Here is a 22,601-nt window from a genome sequence, read left to right as displayed (position 1 = left end):
CAATTATTGTCTGACAACAAATGTGTTCCCTCGGATTATGCGATCATGTGTACACAAGTCTGTCTGACTTAAATCCAAAGTACAAACATGCATGCTCTGAACCAATTCTAACCATAAGAAAACATTAGCAGAAGTTGCCCAAAGGGTGGTGCTAAAGAGCAGAAAAAACATAGTTTCGTGAATGTTGGTTGAAAAAGTTTTGCAATGGAAGGTCGATTGTGTGTATGAGGCTTAAGGCCACAGTTTTTTTTTATTTCTGAAGAACAGGGTGAAAGTAATTCAGTGGACAAGTATGTTTCCTGATGTGAACCCAATCGAACACCTACGGGGAATTCTGAAGAGACATCACTCTCCCTCCAGCATTCAGCCTCTAAAGATTTTGTTCTTGAAGAATGGAAAAAGATGTTGCAACATATCACCAACTTGTTCATTCCATGCCTAGATTTGGTGCTGTCCTTACAAATCATGGAAGTCATACAAAATACTAGTTGTAGTAGTTTTTGTTGTGGTGTGTATTCATTTTTGCATCAACTAATTTTAGTTTACAAAATCTTCAGTTTTCCTTACCTTTCTTTCATGTAATGAGCTAAATAAATGTTCTATAAAACTTTTGTCAAAATTTGGAAAATTGTTCCTGTGTTCGTTGAGATATGGCTTACACTCTTACTTTTCAAAAGGGGTGTACTCACTTATGCTTGGCACTGTATATTTTTCTTGTTTATTTTTAACAATTTACAAAATACAATGTGAGGGAACAGAAAATCAAATCAATATTTGGTATGACTATCATTTTGGCTTCACACCAGCATCAATTTTTACACTTGCACAAAGTCAGGATTTTTTTAGGTTTAGTCGGGTGTATGATTAACCAATTAAACCAAGCAGGGACTAAAGATCATCAATTTCCTATGTGGGTCAGTCATTAACTGAAACAAACAGCTAGGTAGGCGGCTTAAAACTGGGTAAGGAATTGCCAAGCTTTGCTACTAAGGCGAGGTTGTGGAAAACCATTTCGTGTCACAGGTCATACACCATAGCAAGGCTGAGCACACAAGGTAGAGACCTGAAGTTGTTAAATCTCAAAGCACTGGAAGTTCAACAGCAGGAAGAAGACAGGACTGCCCTCCAGTAAAGACCTGAAGATTTTTACGGAATCCATCAGCCTGTACCTTGTGGGGCATACAGTTCTATGCAAAAGTTTTAGACAGTTGTGAAGACATGCTGTAAAGGAAGAATACTTTTTACCACTTGCTGTACATATACTGCGGCAGGTCAGCTCTATTGTGCGAAACGACATACCTGTACGTCATTTCGCGCAATAATCAGCGGGGGCGCACAAGCCAATTTAACCAGAGGGGGAGCCAATTAGTGGGTCCGGCAGACGTGATGTCTGCCGGCCATCTGCAATCGCTCCCCAGAGAGAACAAGTGTTCCTGCTAATCAGGAACATGGATCTCTGTGTTCATGAGTCCATCCTTCACACAGAAAAGATCCCCTAGAGCGGGGATATGCAATTAGCGGACCTCCAGCTGTTGCAGAACTACAATTCCCATGAGGCATAGCAAGACTCTGACAGCCACAAGCATGACACCAGAGGCATGATGGGACTTGTAGTTTTGCAACAGCTGGAGGTCCGCTAATTGCATATCCCTGCGCCTAGTGCAGTGGTCATCAACCCTGTCCTCAGGGCCCACTGACAGGCCAGGTTTGCAAGATAACTTCAATACATCATTGGAGATATCATTTGCTGCTCAGTGATTGCAATATTTTAGTCTGCATCTCCCTAAGGCAGGGATATTCAATTAGCGGACCTCCAGCTGTTGCAAAACTACAAGTCCCATCATGCCTCTGCCTCTGGGTGTCATGCTTGTGGCTGTCAGAGTCTTGCTATGCCTCATGGGAGTTGTAGTTCTGCAACAGCTGGAGGTCCGCTAACTGCATATCCCTGCCCTAAGATAATACATAAAAACTGGCCTGTTAGTGGGCCCCGAGGACAAGGTTGATGACCACTGCCCTAGAGACCAACTCCCTGCCAGTGTCATTAGTAACAGTTCATATTTTTAGCGCTGGTTCCTAAAAAAGTGTCAGGCATCCGATTTGAATGTCGCAGTCCCATTAAATATCGCTGATTGCCGCCATTACTAGTAAAACAAATATGCCATAAATCTATCCCCTAGTTTGAAGATGCTATAACTTTTGTGGAAAGCAATCAATATACGCTTATTGTGATTTCCTTTTTTTTTTGGGTAAAAAAAAAAATTAAAAATATAGCAGAATACAGAATTTGCCTAAATTGATGAAGAGACATTTTAGAATTGTTTTTATTTTTTATTGTCCTTTTTTGCGCTAGAATAAAAAATAAAAACTACAGAGGTGATCAAATACCGCCAAAAGGAAAAAAGCTACGGTATATTTTTTTGTGGGGGAAAAGGGACATCCGCTTTATTCGGGTACAGTGTCGCATTACCGCGCAATTGTCAGTTAAAGTAAAGCAGTGCCATATCTCAAGAAATAGCCTGGTCATTAGGGGGTAAAACCTTCCGGGGCTGAAGTGGTTAAACATATACGCTGATTTATTTTGGTTAATCAATTGCGAACAGAAGAAAAATCTAAATTAAATCAATTTTTCGTGTGACCACCCTTTGGCTTCTCAAACGGAATCAAGTCTTCTAGGTACACTTGCGCACATCTTTTGAAGAAGCTTGACAGGTTGTTTCAAACATCTTGGGCAACTAACCACATATCTTCTGTGGATGTATGTAGGTTGCCTCAAATCTCTGTCTCTTCATGCAATCACAGACAGACTCTGACTTTGAGATCAGGACTCTCTGGGGGCCAAACCATTGCTTCCAGGACTCCTTGTTCTTTACACTGAAGATAATTTTTAATGACCTTGGCTGTATGTTTGGGGCGGTCTATGTTATGAATTGTTGTTCCACATTATTGGCATGTTTTTATATTTATCTGCAATAAATTCTATTATATAATGGTTGTGCCTCAAAAATTCCATCCTTCACATTACAATACAGAACCTTACTTTGCATTTTATTAATAGATACAAAAATAAACTATTAACACTTCTGTTTCTGAAAGCATTTTTTTCCACACCAGTCTAAAACTTTTACATGGTACTATACTTCATTACAGGTGAGTATTGTAATAAAGCTGTAGTGAGAGAAAAAAATGTGTGTATGGTGGGGTGCTTAAAGTAATGAAATATATATACATTTAAGCTAAACTTCTGCTTTCTAGTGAATCTAAAGTCTTAATTAAAAAAAATCTGAGAGCAGACTGTTGCAGAAGAGACATGCTATGCTGCAATAAAATAAACGTACCTGTCTGTTTACAGTCATCTGTAAAATGTGTACTCTAAGCTTCACATGCACACCTCAGTTTACATTCTGGTACAGTTCCTGTGTTCCCGGGTGACTGTACTCCTGTGCACAATCCAGAATGGCCGAAGTTTGGTACGCAGAAGAAGTCAAGGGGATTCAAGATTCAGACTTGCATTGTATTGCAGACTTTAGTCTGCTCCTTCAATAAAAAAAATGAATAGCAATAATTTGCCCTCTGATTTAGACGCCATTTCGATCAAACTGAGTCGATACAATCGGCCAGGGCGTGATACTATTGGATTATTTTCATCGGCAGTACTGAGATGCTCTGTTCATGAATACAATTTATCTTTCGATCAATATAAATTACGAAGTGGTGAAACAGAACCGATTGTTGAGTTACAATTGTATCCTAACCACTTCAATACCGGCCACTTTTATGCCCCTTCCTACCCAGGCCAATTTTCAGCTTTCAAAACTGTTGCACTTTGAAAATTTCACGGTCATGCAGCACTGTACTCAAACTAAATTCTTATTTTGTTCACTCAAATAGAGCTTTCTTTTTGATAGTATTTAATCACCACTGGGTTTCGTTCTAAAATTTTGCAAATAATATTTCATTGGTGAAAAGACAGTCCAAGGTATTTAGTAGGAGGCATGGTAAGGTGTGTGTGTGTGTGTTTTCTTCTTCTTTTTTTTTTTTTCTTTTCTTTTTTTCAATACTGTCACCAGTGCAGTACAGCATCGTCGCATAACGAGTGGGGCAGTGGACACTGGTGACAGTACCAGGGTTTTGTGTTTTTATTTTTTCTCCACATTGGGTTTGCATATAGCAGTGTATAACATTGCTATATGCATGCATTTTACTGAATGAAATCGATTTTATTTTGTTGTGATTAGTCAGAGCTCATCACATGGTACAGATGGGCTGTGATTGGCCCAGTCTGTACCATGTGATCACATTGACTAATCGCAGCTAGCAACACAATTGTATGCAATGGATGATTTAAAAGGAAACTATTCATTGTATACAACTGTCATATGACCTGCTGTCAATGTGGCTTCCAGCAGTCACATGGTGCTGGTACAGTTATCAGTCATTGGCTGTGTCCGGCGGACAGAGCCACTGACAGATCGCGCTGCCCTGCGATCCGGAAAGACGTCATATGACGGTTCCCAGTTCGATGAGAGGTTCCCCCGGCATCATCATGCCATTCGTCGGGCGGAAAGTGGTTAACTATTCACTTCCTGTGTGTGGCTTATAGGCTTTCAATTGAAGATCACTTATTCCTATTGGAAGAGCTTCAACTAAAATAAATTTGATTATTTATCAAAGCTAGTATGGCCATCATTGTCTGCTTGCTCTTCAATCTTTGTAAGGGTTCTGGGACTTCAAGTTATTACATACACAGGGTAGAAACATTTTGTTCCATGTCATAATTTTTTTTTTTTTTTAATGAATGTTCTATTTGCTTTCCTCCCATAGCATCCACTGGTCCAAGCAATATTTAATCGCAACGTAGAAGAAGTACAACTACTTTTGAGCCAGAAGGAAAATGTCAACGTTTTGGTGAGCTTTTTGCTTTTTCAGATCATGTTGCCTCTGTTTGTAGTTGTTTTCAGGCTCCATGAACACTGGGCTTAAAAAAAGTCTGTTCTTTTTGGAGTAAAACACTTTCATATAGAGCATTTTTTGTACAAAGTTTAGGAGAGTTTTTTACATTTTTTTTTTTTTTTTTTTTTTTTTTCTGCCAGTGAGCTCCAATCAAAAACGCAAATGAGTTTTTTTTTCTTGCCTCTAAACGTTTTTCTAAAAAATATGCCTGTAAACGTTCTAATGTGTGTGGACACAAAGGATAACATTGAGCTGCTTCTACAGGCAACGTTTTTTATTCCAGTGTGCATGGAGCCTAAAAGGGGGGGAAAAAAGTATGCATGCTTTCTTTATCAGACTTGATTTTAAAGTGGTTGTAAACTATAATATATATATATATATATATATACACACCCACTCACTGGAGTGATTAGCCTCAGGTGATGCATCGAGATGAAACAAATCTTTGCACATATGTTGTACCTGTTTTATTTTCAGCCATCTTTCCTCTACAGCCTCCTAAGGCACATATTTTACACAGCACTTCTCAGCATCAGAAGTCATGGGGCAAGGATCTGATGTCACACAAAGCACAGCATAGAGCAGGGAGTGTAATCTCAGACCTAAATGGAGGGAATAGACGCACATCACCATAGATGGTCTCATAGGGGAACATGCACCACTGAGACTGTCAATCGCCTGCTGTGTGCTGGAGGGGGGGGGCCCTTTGAATCAAGGCAAGTTGGCACTATCGAATGATATGCTTTGTTCTTGTTTTAATATTAGAGGTTTACAACCTCAGCGTTATGGGCTCACTGACTGGACACTGATCCTTGCTCCTGATTAGCAGGAACAATAGATCAGCGTGTCAATGCCTGACAGCACGGTGGTTTGCTTGTTTGCATCGGCAGACTGCTGTTCTGTCCCTGCGGGGGGAGTGATCGTGGGTGGCCAGAGGACATTGCGTCTGCTGATTGGTTCCCCCTGTGGCCAATTGGCGTGCGATTGCGGCACATGTGCACCCTCTAGTGGCCATTGACAATCTCATGTACAAGGATAAGTTCACCTATGGGAACATATTACATACTCCACCCTTTTTTTAGGGTGTAACATGTTCCCAATGCTGCAGCTGCTGCCCACTACCGTCTCTCCCTGTGGCAGCATTATGGGAAGAGCTTTGCTGTACTAGCTGTCACTCTTTAAATCAGCACGACCGCTTGAGGCTCCGCCCATGTGGCCACGTCATGCCTTCACACAGCTCTATGTGTGAATGAACTACAAGCCCTGTCATCCTTTGCGGTGGTCAGCTTGCACATCTCAATGAACTACCCACGGCACTGTGGAGCGCCGTGGTAGTTCATTGATTTATTCCTGTCAGATTGCATCTGCCTGCCCATGCGGGATGTATGACACACTGATATACTGTCAGATCTGAAGGATGCCTGCATGGCACCAGCGATTTGATCACTGGTGCAATACTTTACAAGCTCCAAAAGAAAACATAAATGCACATATATTTTTTTATTTTTATTTTTGTTCCTGCAAAAAAAATGTAATTTATTTATCTTTTTTTTTTTTTCTAAAAGGTGAACTTTTAAGTTTTATTGTACAAAGTTGGTACAGTTGTGTGCTCATAAGTCTACATAAACTGGCAGAATTTATGATTTCTTGGCCATTTTTCAGAGACACAAAAACTTTTCTTTCACTCATGGTTGGTGTTTGGCTAAAGCCAATTATTCTTGAGCAACTGCGTTTACTCTTATTAAATCATAATGACAACAAACTACCCAAATTACCCTGATCAAAAGTTTACATACCCTAGTGATTTTGGCCTGATAACATGCACACAAGTTGACACAAAGGGGTTTGAATGGCTAACCATACTCACCTGTGATCTGTTTATAATTTGTGTGTGTGTGTATAAAAGTTTCTGGACTCCTGACAGACCCTTGCATCTTTCATCCAGTGCTGCACTGACGTTTCTGGATTCTGAGTCATAGGGAAAGCAAAAGAATTGTCAGGATCTGTGGGAAAAGGTAGTTGAACTGTATAAAACAGGAAAGTTTTAAAATTTCATACACAACTGCCAGGAAAATAGTTGCAAAGAAAAACCCACAAATAACTTCAGGTGAAATGCAGGACTCTGAAAATATGCGGTGTGGCTGTTTCCAGATGCACAATAAGGAGGCACTTGAAGAAAGATGGGCTGCGTGGCTGAGTTGCCAGAAGAAAGCCATTGCTATGCAATTGCCATAAATTATCCCATTTACACTACTCCAAACAGCACAGAGACGAGCCTCAAACCTTCTGGCACAAAGTCATTTGAAGTGATGAGACCAAAATGTAGCTTTTTGGCCACAACCATAGTCAACAAGGCCTATGATCAAAGGTGCACCATTCCTACTGTGAAACACAGAGGTGGATCACTGATGTTTTGGGTATCTGTGAGCTAGAAAGGCACAGGAAATTTGGTCAAAATTGATGGCAAGATGTTCTCAAAAAATACTGGAGGAACTTTTGCATTCATCAGCCAGGAAGCTGCGCATAGGACGTACTTGGACATTCCAACATGACAATCATCCAAAACACAAGGCCAAGTCGACGTTTCATTGGCTACAGCAGAATAAAGCGAAGGTTCTGGAGTCTCCATCTCAGTCTCCTGACCTCAATATCATTGATCCACTCTGGGGAGATCTCAAATGTGCAGTTTGTGCAGGACAGCCCAAGAATGCACAGGGACTGGAGGCTTTTTGGCAAGAGGAATGGGTAGCTTTACCACCTGAGAAGATAAAGAGCCTCATCCACAAATACCACAAAAGACTTCAAGCTGACATTGATGTTAAAGGGGGCAATACATGGTATTAAGACCTGGGTATGTAAACTTTTGATCAGGGTCATTTGTGTAGTTTTTGCTGCCGTTATGATTTTAAAACAAGTAAACACAGTTGATTGATAATAAATAAATTACTTCACCCAAACACTAACCATGAGCAAAAAAAGTTTTTTTTTTTTTTTGTGTTAATTATATTCTCAGAAAAATTAATTCTACCAGGGTATGTAAACTTATGAGCACAATCGTATGGTGATTCTAATATGTGTAACTCTGCCCTCAAGGATATAAGGAATAACCTAGAATGAGAAACGTTTTAAAGTAGTTGCAAAACCCTCACATGTACCCAGTGAAAAGACTAGCATTAAGTGATACACACAGATGAAAACAAATTCTCCATCTTTTGCAACCAATTTCGTTGAAGCCCATTGGTCTAGTGAACAGTTTGACGTGACTGGAAAACAGGTTTCTTATCCAAATGTAACTTTGTAACACTGAAAGTGTTTTTTAAAGCAGTAGTAAACCCGCACAAAAAAAAAAAAACCCTGCAAGGCAAAGGCATAATGAGAATAGTATACAGCGCATACTAGCTCATTATGAAATACTTACCTCAGAACGAAGCCCCCGTATCTCAGCCTGGTCCACGCCAAGGGAGCCAACGTCTTGACCTCGTTGTGTCTTACGGGTTCGTGGCTCCGGCACTGTGAGTGGCCGAAAACCGCGATGCCGTCACTCCCACGCCTGAACGTGGGAGTTTTCTTGCCGGCAAGGTCAGGCAAAGCTGCCGGACCTTAAGCTGGGGGAATTCGGAGCGCATGCACCTCTGACGTCAGAGGCTGCATGCATAGGGAATATCTCCTAAACCATACAGGTTTAGGAGATATTCATTTTACCTACAGGTAAGCCTTATTATAGGCTTACCTGTAGCTAAACGTGTAAAATTTGGGTATACAACCGCTTTAAAGAGCAGATAAAAAGTCTTGGTTCCTCCCTGTAGCACCTATTTACAGTTAGTGGCTGATCTGCTGTAAACACCTCCAATTACTGTTGGTAGGCACTGTGCTGCCTAAAACAACCATGACCCCATGGCAGACCTGCTTAATATAGCAGGAGGCTAGGTAAAAACTCTTGTAACTAAAACTTGATTAGGCGTTACTGGGAGGTAATCAGGAAAATGGTTTATTCAGCATCTTATAAAACTGAGAATTTTTTATATATATATATATATATATATATATATATATATATATATATATATATATATATATATATAATGTTAAAGCAGAACTTAACTGTATCCTAATGCCACAGACTGAAAATGTGTTTTAATTGAATTCATTTTTCTCTTATTGTCCATGGACGGACACAGCCTTCTCAAGTCTTGACAAGTGGGTTTACAGGAGAGGACTAGGCAGAACATGTTAGATAATTAAATACATGTTACTTTAACAGAGTTAAACAGCCCCGCCCAGGGGGCGGTCCCTTCCTGCAGCATGCAGCCTGTTTTTTTCTGCCTAGCAAAGAAGGACGTATGGCTCCCTTTTGGGCCCAGCACCTTGAGATTTTTCGTTTTATTTTATTTTCTTTATTTGAGAATCTTCTATCAACTGCTGGCTTAGTGACAGGCTGGATATATAAATCCTTGTAGTCTTCTCAGTCCAGCCAACGAGCGTGAGCACACCATTGCTAAGATCTGGGTCTGCCACGACATACCCCATGACTCCTGGAGTGGCTGGTGGGCTTTTTTGCTCCAGGGTCCACACATGACTGGGCTGTGGTGCTGTTCGACTCGCAGTGGACCGGGCCGACAGCTACTCCAATGCGGTTGTATGCCTGTCAGGAATGCGCCAGTGGGTCCTCGCTTGGACGGGTAAGTACAGTCCTTCCTGCCTCGGCAGGTTGGTTTGGCTGGGTATTCCTGGGGTCAAGGGTCCTCCTATCCTCCCTTCCCTATTCTGTCATATTGCCCTCTGCTGCTCTACTGCTGCTACCGGGTTGGACCTGTGTGGGGGCTCCTTTTCCCACCGGTGGACTGTCTGGGTCCATATTTTTCTGTAGGGGTGTGCTTGCCTCATGGAGGCCCTATTGGGCCTTCTCATCCACATTGCGGTGTTTCACCGCCATTTTCTTGTAGTCTGCTGTTTGAATTGGAATTTCCCATTGGCGTCCATTTTGTTGTGGTCACGCTATGGCGCAACTTGCTATTGAGGTCGACCATTTTACTGTGGCCGTGCCCTGTCATCTCTGTGGCATCCGGCAGCCATTTTGTGAGTGGTTTTGGACTCTAGTGCTGGCTTCTACACAGCGCGCAGGACATATCTTCTCACAGATTTTTACCTCACAGCTTTTTCCTCACAGCACATGTGGTGTACAGAGGGCGGGCAGCGGCGCCTCTTGCTGGGTTGGTGAGTCCCCTGGGTAACCCCCCCGGTCAGCGTAGCAAGGAGGGTGGACCTTTTCAGGTCTTGAATAGGTCCCTGAGAACTGTCTGTGTTATGGAGTCAGTATCTGGTTCTCCTTCCCCCAAAGATGCCAGAGGTGGCAGCTGGTGCTCCTGCACCTGCGGTTTCCATGGACACTTTGTCAGCAGTCCTGGAATCATTTGTTGCCAGGGTGGAGGCAGCTTGCGGGCGTAAGGGGGGTAAAAAGCACCCCCCCCACCACCATCTCCTGGGGAATGCTCTGACTCAGACCTGGGCCTGGCTGCGGCACAAGACTCCGGTTCTGTGTTATCAAAGGATGTGGACCAGGACCTTCCTTGTGAGGAAGACTCCTCGCTTGGGTCAGTACAGGACATGGCACTCAGTGTGCTTATCAGTGCTGTAAGGGACTCCCTTCAGCTGGATAGTGCAGCTGAGGCATCCACTGAGGGCTCAGTGTTTTTTGGGGTCCCACAAGTCGGACCGCTCTGTGAAGGTTTTTCCTTATGTGTCCTTTTTTTGACAAGTTCATTGATATGGAATGGGAAAAGCCGTAGAAGTCCTTTTGTAGTTACTCAGCGCGAAGTGGTCCGTTACCCTTTTTGAGGACAGCCGTTTGAAAAAATGGGCTTCTTTTCTGGTAGTTGACCCCCTGGTTGCCCAGTTAAACAAGGTGACCACTCTCCCTATAGAAGGGACCCCTGCCTTCAAGGACCATACCGATAGGAGGTCCGAGGCGCTGACCCGCTCCACGTTTACAATGCTGGGGTCTGCATTGCGGCCTATTGTCCCTGCAGCCTTGGTGTCTCAGACGCTCACTGAATGGGCAAAGGTTTTGCACCAGGCTGTGGAGGAGCACCAACTCCCTCCCGAATTTATTAAACTGGCTGACCAGTTGGTCCAGGGCCTTGTATATGTCTGTGATGCTACACTGGATGCAGCCCCCTTGATATCCAGAGCTTCTGTTTTGGCGGTGATTTTGCGCCGCCTGATTTGGCTAAAATGCTGGTCGGCTGCCCAAGCATCCAAAAAGGCCCTGGCAGATTTACCCTTCAAGGGTGGGAGGCTTTTTGGTACCTCGCTGGACGACATTATTAAGGATGTCACTGGGGGTAAGAGCACTCTCCTCCCTCAGTCCACCAAGGGGAAGAAGCCGCTCCGTAAGCCGGGTCCTTCGTTTCCCACTCAGAAGCGGTATTTTCGTCAGTCAGGGTCCGCGGGTAAACCCTCCCAGGCCGACACAGGCTCAGCTGGGGGACAGAAACGTCCCTGGGTGCGTAAGCCGAACAAGCCAGCATCCAAACCCGCCACTGCATGAAGTCTTGCCCCCGCCCGACTCTGGGCTGGGGGGGCGGCTTTGCAGGTTCACAGCTCAGTGGACCTCCCTGCTCTCCGACCAGTGGGTCTCTTCGGGGTACAAGATAGTTTCTTTTCTATCCACCAAACGGATTCTTCCCCTCAAGTCTCCCTCTCCTTCCGGCTCATCGGTCTGCCCTACTAGGGGCAGTGCAGGACTTGCTGAGTTGCGGGGTAATTTTACCCGTTCCGTAGGACGAGAGGTTTCAGGGATTTTATTCTAATCTGTTTGTGGTCCCGAAGAAGGACGGGGTCCATCCAATTTTTGACCTCAACGTCCTAAATGCCTTCGTGAGAGTGAGGAAGTTCCGCATGGAATCCATTCGCTCGGTGGTGGCTGCGCTCCATCCGGGGGACTTTCTGGCGTCCTTGGACATTAAGGACGCTTACTTGCATGTCCCAATTTGCGCATGTAACCAGAGGTTTCTGCGCTTTGCGATAGGGGAGGACCACTATCAGTTTGTGGCCCTTCCTTTTGGACTAGCGTCGGAGTCTTTCTCCCCCCCTGGAAAAATTGCAGGCTCTTTAGTCTGCAGTGAAGCTGTTGGCATCTCTCCGTTTTTGCATGCGAGTCCTGGGTCTGATGGTAGTCTCCTTCGAGGCAGTACTGTATGCCCAGTTCCACACTCGTGTGTTGCAGAGGGAGATCCTGTCCAAATGGAACAAATCTCCATTGTCTCTGGATCGTCGGATTCAGGTAAGCCACCTAGTGAGGGTCTCTCTGAATTGGTGGCTGAGATCCCCGGCTCTTCGGTCCAGGAAGTTGTTTCTTCCCTTCCAGTGGATGGCGATTACGGGTTGGGGGTGGGGAGGGGCGTCTGGGGGTTCCAGTCGGCCCTGGGTCGCTAGACTGTAGAAGAATCCAGTCTGCCGATCAATGTCCTGGAACTTCGGGCGATCAGGCTATGCCTCTTCTCGTGGTCGAAAAGGTTGCAAGGTCGCCCAATCAGGATTCAGTCGGACAACGCCACGGCGGTGGCTTATGTCAACCATCAGGGGGGAACACTTAGCTCGGCTGCTGCATCCAAGGTCGCTCACATCCTAAGGTGGGCAGAAAGAAGCGTGTCGGCCGTCTACATTCCGGGCGTAGAAAACTGGCAGGCAGACTACCTAAATCGCCAGATGCTGGACCAGGGGGAATGGTCATTGCATCCGGAGTTGTTTCAACTCCTTTGCAGTAGGTGGGGCACACCGGACGTGGATCTTCTGGCCTCTCGCCTCAACCTTGGGCAGACGCGTTGGTGGCCCCGTGGGGTCAGTATCGGCTAATTTATGCCTTTTCCCCCATTGAAGTTGCTTCCTCGGCTACTCTGCAGAGTGGAGGCCGAAGGGATCCCGATGATTCTAATCACTCCGGATTGGCCCCGGCGTCCTTGGTACGCCGATCTTGTGCGCCTGGTGGCGGATGCACCCTGGCGGCTGCCAATGCAGGAGGACTTTGTCTCAAGGTCCCATACTTCATCCTGCTTTAGTTGCTGGCTTTAACGGCATGGCTATTGAAGCCAGGTTTTAAGGGACCGGGGTCTTTCCGACTCGGTCATCTCAACCATGCTGAGGACACGGAAGTCTTCTTCCAGGAAGATCTACCATTGCACCTGGAAGGCCTACATCTCTTTGTGCGAAGAGATGGGGTGGCGTCCACGGACGTATTCGGTTTCCAGGGTCCTGCTGTTTTTACATCAGAATCAGAAACTTGCCTTAAGCACCATTAAGGAACAGATTTCAGCCTTGGCTGTGTTCTTTCAGTGGCTTTTGGCGACCCATTCTCTGGTGGGTACCTTTGTGCTTCCCCTTCTTAAACCACTTCTTCCTCCATGGGATTTGAATCTGGTGCTCTCGGTTCTTCAGGAACCTCCCTTTGAAAACATCAGAGAGATTCCTCTCTTGACGCTATCTCAGAAGGTGGCCTTTTTGGTGGCCATTACTTCTGTCAGAAGGGTTTCTGAGTTGGCAGCCTTGTCTTGCAAGTTGCAATACTTGATGCTCCATAAGGATAATGCAGTGTTGCGCCCGCAACCTTCCTTTCTTCCGAAGGTGGTTTCGGCTTTTCACCTTAACGAGGACGTTGTACTTCCATCCTTGTATCCTCGGCCGGCGCATCCTAAGGAGGTTGCGCTTCATACTTTGGACGTGGTACGCGCCCTTTGCGGGTGTAGCTGTCTGCTACGGCTCCGTTTCAGAGATCTGACTCACTTTTTTTGTGTCGGTGTCTGGTCCACAAGAGGGCCTGGCCGTCTCGTCAGCCACCATTTCTCGGTGGATCAGGCAGACCGTCATACAGGCCTATGCTCTTAAGGGGTGGGCGCCCCCCTTTCTGGTCACGGCACATTCGACCAGGGCAATTGGTGCTTCCTGGGCTTTCCGACATCAAGCGTCTGTCTCACAGGTGTGTAAGGCGGCGACTTGCTTGTCCGTTCATACTTTTTCCAAGTTTTACAAGGTTGATGTGAGTGCATCTTCGGATGCTTCTTTCGGCTGCAAGGTTTTGCAGGCGACTGTTTAAAGTTGCACCTCCTCCGTTGAGGAGCTCTGCTTGTTTGGGGTAAAGTTGTTTGTTTTTACTGATACTGTTCCCACCCCTCGTTTTTTTTTTTACACTGCTTGGGGACGTCCCACTTGTCAAGACTTGAGAAGGCTGTGTCCGTTCATGGACGATAAGAGAAAATTTGGATTTTTTGTACTCACCGTAAAATCCTTTTCTCTGTCGACCATGGACGGACACAGCACCCACCTCTCCCTTTTTAGGTTTGTACTGCTTGTTACGAACTGAGGCTGCATGCTGCAGGGAGGAGGGTTATGTCCGGGGGGACTGCCCCCTGGACGGCGCTGTTCAACTCTGTTAAAGTAACATGTATTTAATTATCTAACATGTTCCGCCTAGTCCTCTCCTGTGAACAGGAACATAACCCACTTGTCAAGACTTGAGAAGGCTGTGTCTGTCCATGGACGACAGAGAAAAGGATTTTATGGTGAGTACAAAAAATCCTATTTTTTGCACGCAAACTCCGCCATCTATTCAAACACTACAGAAAGCAACTGAAGAAAGAAGGAACAAAAATGTTTAAAACCAATATAATATACCTTCCTATCTATTTACTAATGCTAGCAGCGTAAGTATTAAAAATGGTTAATGTTAATTGAGTATAAAGTTCTGATTTAATTTTATTGACTGGCAGAGAATCTTTTTAGTATGGGAATCATGGAAACTTTGTTTTCATGTGTGCATATGATCAGGGCAGTCTAAAATAAGTTTTCCTGACCTCCAAAGAGGTCTAGCCCTATGCTTGTAGCTGTGAAACAAGAATATTTATACAGTGTATAATATTGCCTGTAGTTTTTTGGTGGGGTGTGTGTGTGTGTGTTTGTTTTTATTTAAAGCGGAGCGCCACCCTAAAGTGGAACTCCCGCTGATTGGAACCCTCCCCCCCTCCGGTGTCACATTTGACACCTTTCAGGGGGGAGGGGGTGCAGATACCTGCACCCCCCTCCGTTGTGTTCTGGGAACACTCGGCTCCCAGAGCACAGCGGGAGCCAATCAGCAGGGGCAGCGCAACTCGCGCATGCGTTGTAGGGAACTGGGCAGTGAAGCCCCGGACCGCTTCACTTCCTGGGTCCCTCACTGAGGATGGCGGGGGGGGGGGGGCAGCAGAGTGACGAGCAATCGCTCGTCCTCTGCTGCGGACGGCGCTGGACTCCAGGACAGGTAAGTGTGCCGATTATTAAAAGTCAGCAGCTGCAGTATTTGTAGCTGCTGACTTTTTAAATATTTTTTTTTCAGCGGACATCCGCTTTAATTGATTTTTATTTAATTTTTTGTTTTGGTTTACAGGACCAAGAGAGGCGCACTCCTCTGCATGCTGCTGCCTACTTAGGAGACACCCCAGTGATGGAACTATTAATACAGTCAGGTAAATTGTGGTCTTGTTAGTTTGGAAAGACTTGTCACATAATAGAAACCTATCATCTATTAGGACTAGTGCAAATCTGACCTAAAATGTATTTTGTTTTTCTTTCTATATTTTCTAGGTGCTAATGTTAATGCAAAGGATTCCATTTGGCTAACTCCCCTGCACCGAGCTGCAGCAGCACGAAATGAGGCAAGTTTTATTTATAACAAGACCTTCTCGTAATTAATGTCCCTAAACCTGTTATTGGTAGGAAGTATTGCTCTACCTCCTTTTTGAGCATGTTTACATTTGCTTAACATGAACCCAGTGTAACTGTGAATGTAGACACCCTCCAGTGCTCACTCCCAACATATAGACTACAGATATAAGCATCCAGCACTGACATTCAAAAACGCACGCTTTTACATGAACACATACTGTATGTAGATTTATTTTGTAGGACAGACTGGATTGAACAAATTTGCATGGCAGTGCATGCACAGTAGACTGGTGGCGCATTGGTTTCTGGTGTTTGAAATGTAATTATTGTAGTGCACATTACCACAAGGAACATGCACTGGTCCTTTTTACAGAGCTCTAGGTAAGGGGAGGGACACGGTTGGTGCACAGGTAGATCTGGTTACATTGTAAAATGGTGTCTCCAAACTTTTCACTTCAAGGGCCACATTCTATATTTTTACACAGTTGTGGGTCGAAAGCAGCGGAATAGTTGACATTCACCAGCCTGCCAGCAGAGGGGGCTGGATGGTGCACTTGTAACCTCTGTCAATGCAGCGGGTTAAGCTTCCAGTGTGCATTGGGGCCTTAACATCTGTGTCCCCATGAGAGCCCTCTGCACATTTTTATACTTTTTCAGAGATTCTCCCCCACGCAAATTTGAGTCTCCTTCAGAGGCCTGGGGAGGGATGATCTCTATTTTGACGTTTTTCACCACAACGTACGTCGCTCTCAGAGCCATCACCCCCCCACACACATACATACATACATACATACATACACACACTTGTGTCTGACCATTGGGGGAGAGCACACTGAGTTCCCAGCATATGACGGGCACTGTATCATATCTGCAGTCTCTGACCATCTCCTGTACTATGTCTGCTAGAGGTGCACCAAATGAAATGTTGCTAATGTTGCTAATACTATTAGCAGTGTGTTTAAGTTTTGGCAAGAGGATTGCAGACATTATACAAGAGATGGTCAGAGACTGCAGACTGCATTTTTCTTGACCTTTCTTGCACTAAAGGTGTCAAAAAAGGCCAACAATATATTCATATTAATTTAAATTGATGATATTGATAAAAAAGTTGAATATAATACAAATATATAAAATATATATATATATATATATATATATATATATATATTTTTTTTTAAACTGTCATTTTCAGTATCGGTTTTGGTTTTTGGCCTACTGCGAAATGCTGTAAATTTTAAGAATGCTTTAGGATAATAATTTTATTTTGAAATCTTTGTCTGGTAGAGACCTTTCTGATGCAGTATACCTAACTTGTGTCTTGTTGCTGTGCTGTGTCTTGGATGGTGTATGACCTGTGATATGAGACTGTCTGTCTTCCAAAACCTCACCTTTTTAGTAGCAGAGTTTGGCTGTTCCTCATCCAGTTTTAAGCCTCCTACACAGCTGTTTGTTTCAGTTAATGACTGAACCATATATGAAACTGATGACCATTGGCACCTGCTTTGTTTAATTGGTTAATCATACACGTGACTCTAAGGCTGCTTTAACACTGAGCAGCACTGGGCGTTGGTGGTAAAGTGCTGCTATTTTTAGCGGCGCTTTACCGTCTTTTTTGCAGCGTTATCGGCAGGGGCGCTTTTAGGAGCGGTGTATAACACCGCTCATACAGTGCTGCAAAGATGTGGCTAGCAGGACTTTTTTTAGCGCCCTGCCAGCGCATGCTCCTGTGTTAAAGCCCTCGGGCTTTCACATTGGAGTGAGAGGAGATGCGTTTTACAGGTGCTATGCAGGCACTATTTTTAGTGCTATTTTTAGCACGATAGCACCTCAGTGTGAAAGCAGCCTAATTCTACAAAATCCCTGACTTTGGATTCAAACCAGCATCAATTCTTACACTTGCACAAATGGTAGTCACACCAAATATTTATTTGATTTAGATTAGTCTGCTCCTTCACTTTTGTTTTTTGTAAATTATTAAAAATACATTAAAACACTTCTGAAAGTCTTTCTTCCTTCTTCTTCCTAATACTATATATCAATTATTTTACCTTTTGACAGGAAAGCCAAGTATTGTTTAAAATGTTTTTGTTCTACTATTTAAGTTGTTGTTTTTTTTTTTTTTCCTCTTACAGAGGGCTATCTCTTTGCTCGTAAAGCATTCTGCTGATGTCAATGCGCGAGACAAGAACTGGCAAACTCCACTACATGCTGCTGCTGCGAACAGAGCAACTAAATGTGCAGAGACCTTAATGGCTCTGGTTAAAAATGTTAACATAGCAGATCGCACAGGGCGTACTGTACTTCATCATGCTGTACTTGGTGGCAGTGTAGAGGTGTGTATTTTATTACTCAAGCTTGTCAATGATATTAACTTATTACATTGTACAAGCAGTGCAGAAAAATCACAGTACTACGTTTTTGTAATTTTGGACTTTTGCAGATCGTCTTGATGTTGTTGAACAGAAGGGCACACCACAGCATATGTGACAAAAAGGAGCGGCACCCCATAATGTATGCATCTTACCTGGGTAAGTGTAAAATCGTACATTCTAAAATTGTGCCAGCAGAAGTTGGGCAATTTTATATAGATTATACCATATATAATATATATTTATTCTAAGACCACTCCAGCAGTATTTGCAATTAATAAATCCTCCCCACAAAGGGAAAAATAAATTTTCCAGCTGACCATACACTTCACACTTGGATGGTAGATCCAGAGAAGATTGTACTTTTTTTTAACTATGTTGATACAAATGTAATCGGTTGTGTTGATGTGCCTGTATGTTAGTTACATGGTTTTGGTAAAGCTAGATGCCATTGTACAATCCAGATTTTGTGTGTGTGTGTGTGTGTGTCCCTGCACTTTAAAGCTCCTGTCGTGACTTGAAAGTTTTTATTTCCCTGAAACATATGTACTATCTTGCTCTGCCATTGTCAGATCTTCCATTTCACATATGTAGTGCATTTCATGTATCCAATCTTGAACCGTAGGTGCAGTACCCTGTTACCAGCATGATCATATGTGCTGCATTCAATAGTATGTTCAATAGTTATATTATGTAAAAAAAAAGAGCAACACTATAAACTGTGATGATCACAAATACATAAATCAAAAAAATAAAATATGGTGTTACAGTAACATAAATGCCATTATAATCAATTGTGCAACACCTGTATATAACAAAATCCAAGTGCAAATACACTAACCTAGTGAAAAAGTACTCAAAGTTCATGAAAATTTGAGACCATCCTCTTAAGTGTTCATATGAGAATAGTGAACACCCAAGTCTCCAAATCATGACACCACGACCTTCGTAAAGATGCAGTGGACCATCTAGTCAGAGAGGTCAGATGAACATATGGCCAAACACCCTAGTTGGGGTATTTGCAAAACTCTCCCACAAAACCCACTCAGAGGTAAGGATATGGGCTGCACTTCTCATTACAATGGCATCCAAGTGAGGCTGCAATTCACAAGGAGAAGCTCCACATACAGGTTGTGTAAAACCTTTCTTTACATTGTCCTGCTGGATATAGTGCTGACGGCAATATGGAAGAGCGGAGATCGGCATTTGTCTTCGCCCTGAAAGAGCCACTGTTTCTCGGGTCCCCTGTTCCTTTGCCCCCATGCTTCTGCAAATGGCACCATGCACTCTGACACACCTGAGCGTTTCCTGGCTGAGGAGAATTTGGTAAGTCTGCATCTTTACGAAGATGTGGTCATGACGTGGAGACTTAAATGGTGATTGAATGTTCACTATTCTCTTCTGAAGAGGTTTGTCTCAAATTTTAATGAACTTTTTCAGTACATATTTGACATATTAGGACTTGGTCTGTGGAAAATATCTTGCAGCAGAGCTGCTGCTTCTCATTGTTTGTACTATTTTTACAATTTTTTACTGTGTGTGTGTGTGTACACAATTTATTATTAATTTTTTTTTCGAAGCACAGTTTTTGAGTTGGTACAGTATATATTTTTGAGATGCGGGCCCATATATGCTGGATCATGGGGAACTGGGTTTCCACTGATGTCTGTTTAACAGTGGCAGTCTAATAATAGTGGTATTTTTAGGACAAGCCAAAATGTGTAAAGATAAAGATTGTTTTAGTTCAGTTGTCTGAAACCATATCATATACAAATGTCTGCTCAATTGTGGTACAAATATAGTTTTTCACAAACTTGGCTACCATTCTGTTTGAATTTGTTTGTTTGTAGGCTAACTTCATCCAAATATGTTTGTTTTAGGTAGAAGCTTTCAATCCAAATCATATATTCTGGATTCATGAATGTCTTAGTAACTGGTCTGCACCATTGGATGCCATTTACAAATCTCCACTTTCAGTATGTTTTCTGAAGAAGGGGTGAACTTTGAGGCACTGATGATATCTGCTGGGTGGAGTGTTTTGCATGCATACTCTCTACTCTTGACTGCCATTTACTGTAGATGAAGCACCCTTGTTCTGCTGCTGCTCCAGACTGCTAGTGACACATGAACTTATTCTTGGTTTGTCTCTGCTGCCCACCTACAGGGACCTGGACACCTTCCTCTGTCACTGACAACCTGGAATATTAGCCCTCAGCTTGAGTTATGCCATCTTTTGGAGTCGTCTTTGGCACCGTTGGGTGTGGCTCCCTCAGCTTTATTAGGAATGATTTTATGGACCAAATTGCAGCATTAATTTCTGACTGCAAAGGTCATCGGTGTGTTTCTGCAACTTCCCCTGCAGAATCCTTTACCTGATCTGTCTGCAGCATTAGTGGCCCCGAGTCTTAAGCATTCCACGACTCTATCAGATCTTTTAAGTTCTTTTTGGATGGTGCTACTCCTGAGGAGTTGTAGGCTTACAGTGACTTGGGTTCCACCACTTTATTGGAAAATAGGCCTGCATTTTTCCAGCATTGGCTCGTTCAAGCTCCCCAATACCTTTTTGGTTTTGTTTTTCGAGTCTCTGTAAAAAACACAAAAACAAGATAATCATCCCTTTCAATTGACTATCTGTCCTGTACCAGTTTGAACAAGACTTGTTAAAAAAAAAAAAGAGTTGCCTCTGCTGTGAATCTGGCAATTTTCCATCTTAACAGAGCTAACCATCCCTGTGAAAGGTGAGCTTGTTTTCTAAGGATCCCATTTGAAAAGCAACAACTTTTTTTCTCTGGTATTGGTTCTGCCTTGCAACTTTAGTCTGTCAAACTCTAGCTGATTGGGCCAACGCCATCATAAGTGATCTGATTGCTAGTCAAAGCTGATCCTTCTCTCATTTCCTATATAAGCCTCCTGCTTTGAGCAGAATTTTACATTCCAGCCTTGTCTGTTTTTCGCAACACAGTGTGAACAGTATATAGGCATACTACAGCTGGCACAGTCTGGCCCCAGACAAATGGTCGCTAACGCTTAAAGGTGTTCTAGGACCTGTCTTGGGTGGGGGCACCATATTTGGCCCCCAGGTCCAACAGCAAACTGGACAGGTTTAACCTTCAGATTTAAAGATCCTCTGGTGGATGCTTTGGTGGCTTTGTGGGATTAGGATCCTCTAAACCCCCTCCATGTCTGCTCCACAGGATCAGGATGGAGGGCATTTAGGTGATCCTTGAAGCTCTGCAATGGTTCAAGCTTATGTGGTACTTTTGGACTTTCAGACTCCTGGCAGATGCGATGTGGGCTCTTAAGATTGGATCCTCTGTCTCATGGACTGGTTTACTATCCTGCTTCACGTTCTCTAGCTTTAACTCCATGGATTGGGGGGTGTGGGGGGGAGACTCGTCCCAAAGTATTCTCTGTGGGATATATCTTGGCCTTTCTGGCTGCTATTGGGCCTAGGTCATCATTTGGCCTCGAGTATCAAGGGGCCGATTCCAACACGTGCGATTTTGTTCCTAGAAAAAAAAAAGTTTATACTTGCTGCGTGAAACGGTATTGCTCTGCGGCCCCTTGCCTCCTCTTCTGTATTTCTCCAACAGCGCTCTAGCCCACTCCTGCGTGTGCCCCCATAGCAAGCTGTCTGCCATGGGGGAAGATGTACGAGCATGCTCCTAAGTCAAACTGTGTGCATCTATAGATACACAGCATGACTTGGTGCCCCCTGCTTCCTCCTCACAGGATTTGACTGAGAGCAGCATGAGACAATGGCTCCCGCTACTGCCTGAGGCTCCTGTGAGACTAGAAGGAGGGGAGAGAAGAGATGCACCCGAGTACAGCACTGAGTTGAACAGGAAATGCATCAAGATAAAAACCTGTTTTGACTTCAGAACGTCTTTAAGACCTTTTTGTACAGTTTTATCTCTCAGGCCCCGTACACACGTCCGAGGACCTCGACGTGCCAAACACATCGAGTTCCTCGTCGAGTTCAGTGTGGAAGCCGCCGAGATCTCGGCGGGCCGACTTTCCTCATTGAACAACGAGGAAATAGAGAACATGGCTTCCTCGGTGAAAACTGTACACACGACCGAGTTTCTCGGCAGAATCCAGCTCCGACCGAGTTTCTGGCTGAATTCTGCCGAGAAACTCGGTCGTGTGTATGGGGCCTCAGGCGACTCACCATGTGCACTCTCTTGTGACTCCGTGGGATGTGAATTTTTGAATCCTCAAACCCAGTAGGATATTCAACTTTCCACGCTCAATAACAAGATTGCTGTACTTTTTGGTGGGTGTCTGAGCTGGCAGTTTTGTCCTGTGGAAAAAGCTTTCTGGTTTTTACACAGGGATAAGGTGGCGCTTCGTCCTTTTACCAAATACTTGTTCTCCAACATTTATCGGTAGCACAGACAGATCTTCGTTCAAGCTTATGGTCTGTAAATCTACTAGATCTGCGAGTGCTTTTTGACCTGAAGCTAATATTTCACAGAATTTCAAGGTTGCCATCTGTTTTTTTTTTTACCAGGTGGATGTTCGGGCCTCTTGATGTTTACTTTTGGGTGTAAAGTCCTTTTTGAAGGCCCTTTTGAATTGTTGGCAGTC

At 43.9% G+C, this 22,601-nt stretch overlaps 1 protein-coding gene across 4 annotated transcripts in view; it reads left to right on the top strand.

The window, feature by feature from the left end:
- The window catches only part of ANKRD52 (ankyrin repeat domain 52), a 97,175-nt gene that overhangs the window by 10,426 nt on the left and 64,148 nt on the right, over positions 1–22,601 (top strand). For all 4 annotated transcript variants that reach the window (XM_040341123.1, XM_040341122.1, XM_040341121.1 and 1 more), the window contains exons 2-6: positions 4,822–4,905; positions 15,365–15,443; positions 15,562–15,632; positions 17,775–17,975; positions 18,083–18,170. In XM_040341123.1, the coding sequence (XP_040197057.1) occupies positions 4,822–4,905; positions 15,365–15,443; positions 15,562–15,632; positions 17,775–17,975; positions 18,083–18,170 (523 nt within the window). The remainder of the gene's footprint in view (positions 1–4,821; positions 4,906–15,364; positions 15,444–15,561; positions 15,633–17,774; positions 17,976–18,082; positions 18,171–22,601) is intronic.

This window comes from Rana temporaria, chromosome 2, assembly GCF_905171775.1.
Source record: "Rana temporaria chromosome 2, aRanTem1.1, whole genome shotgun sequence".
NCBI classification, from domain to species: domain Eukaryota; kingdom Metazoa; phylum Chordata; class Amphibia; order Anura; family Ranidae; genus Rana; species Rana temporaria.
This window is presented reverse-complemented; position numbering and strand designations above follow the sequence as displayed.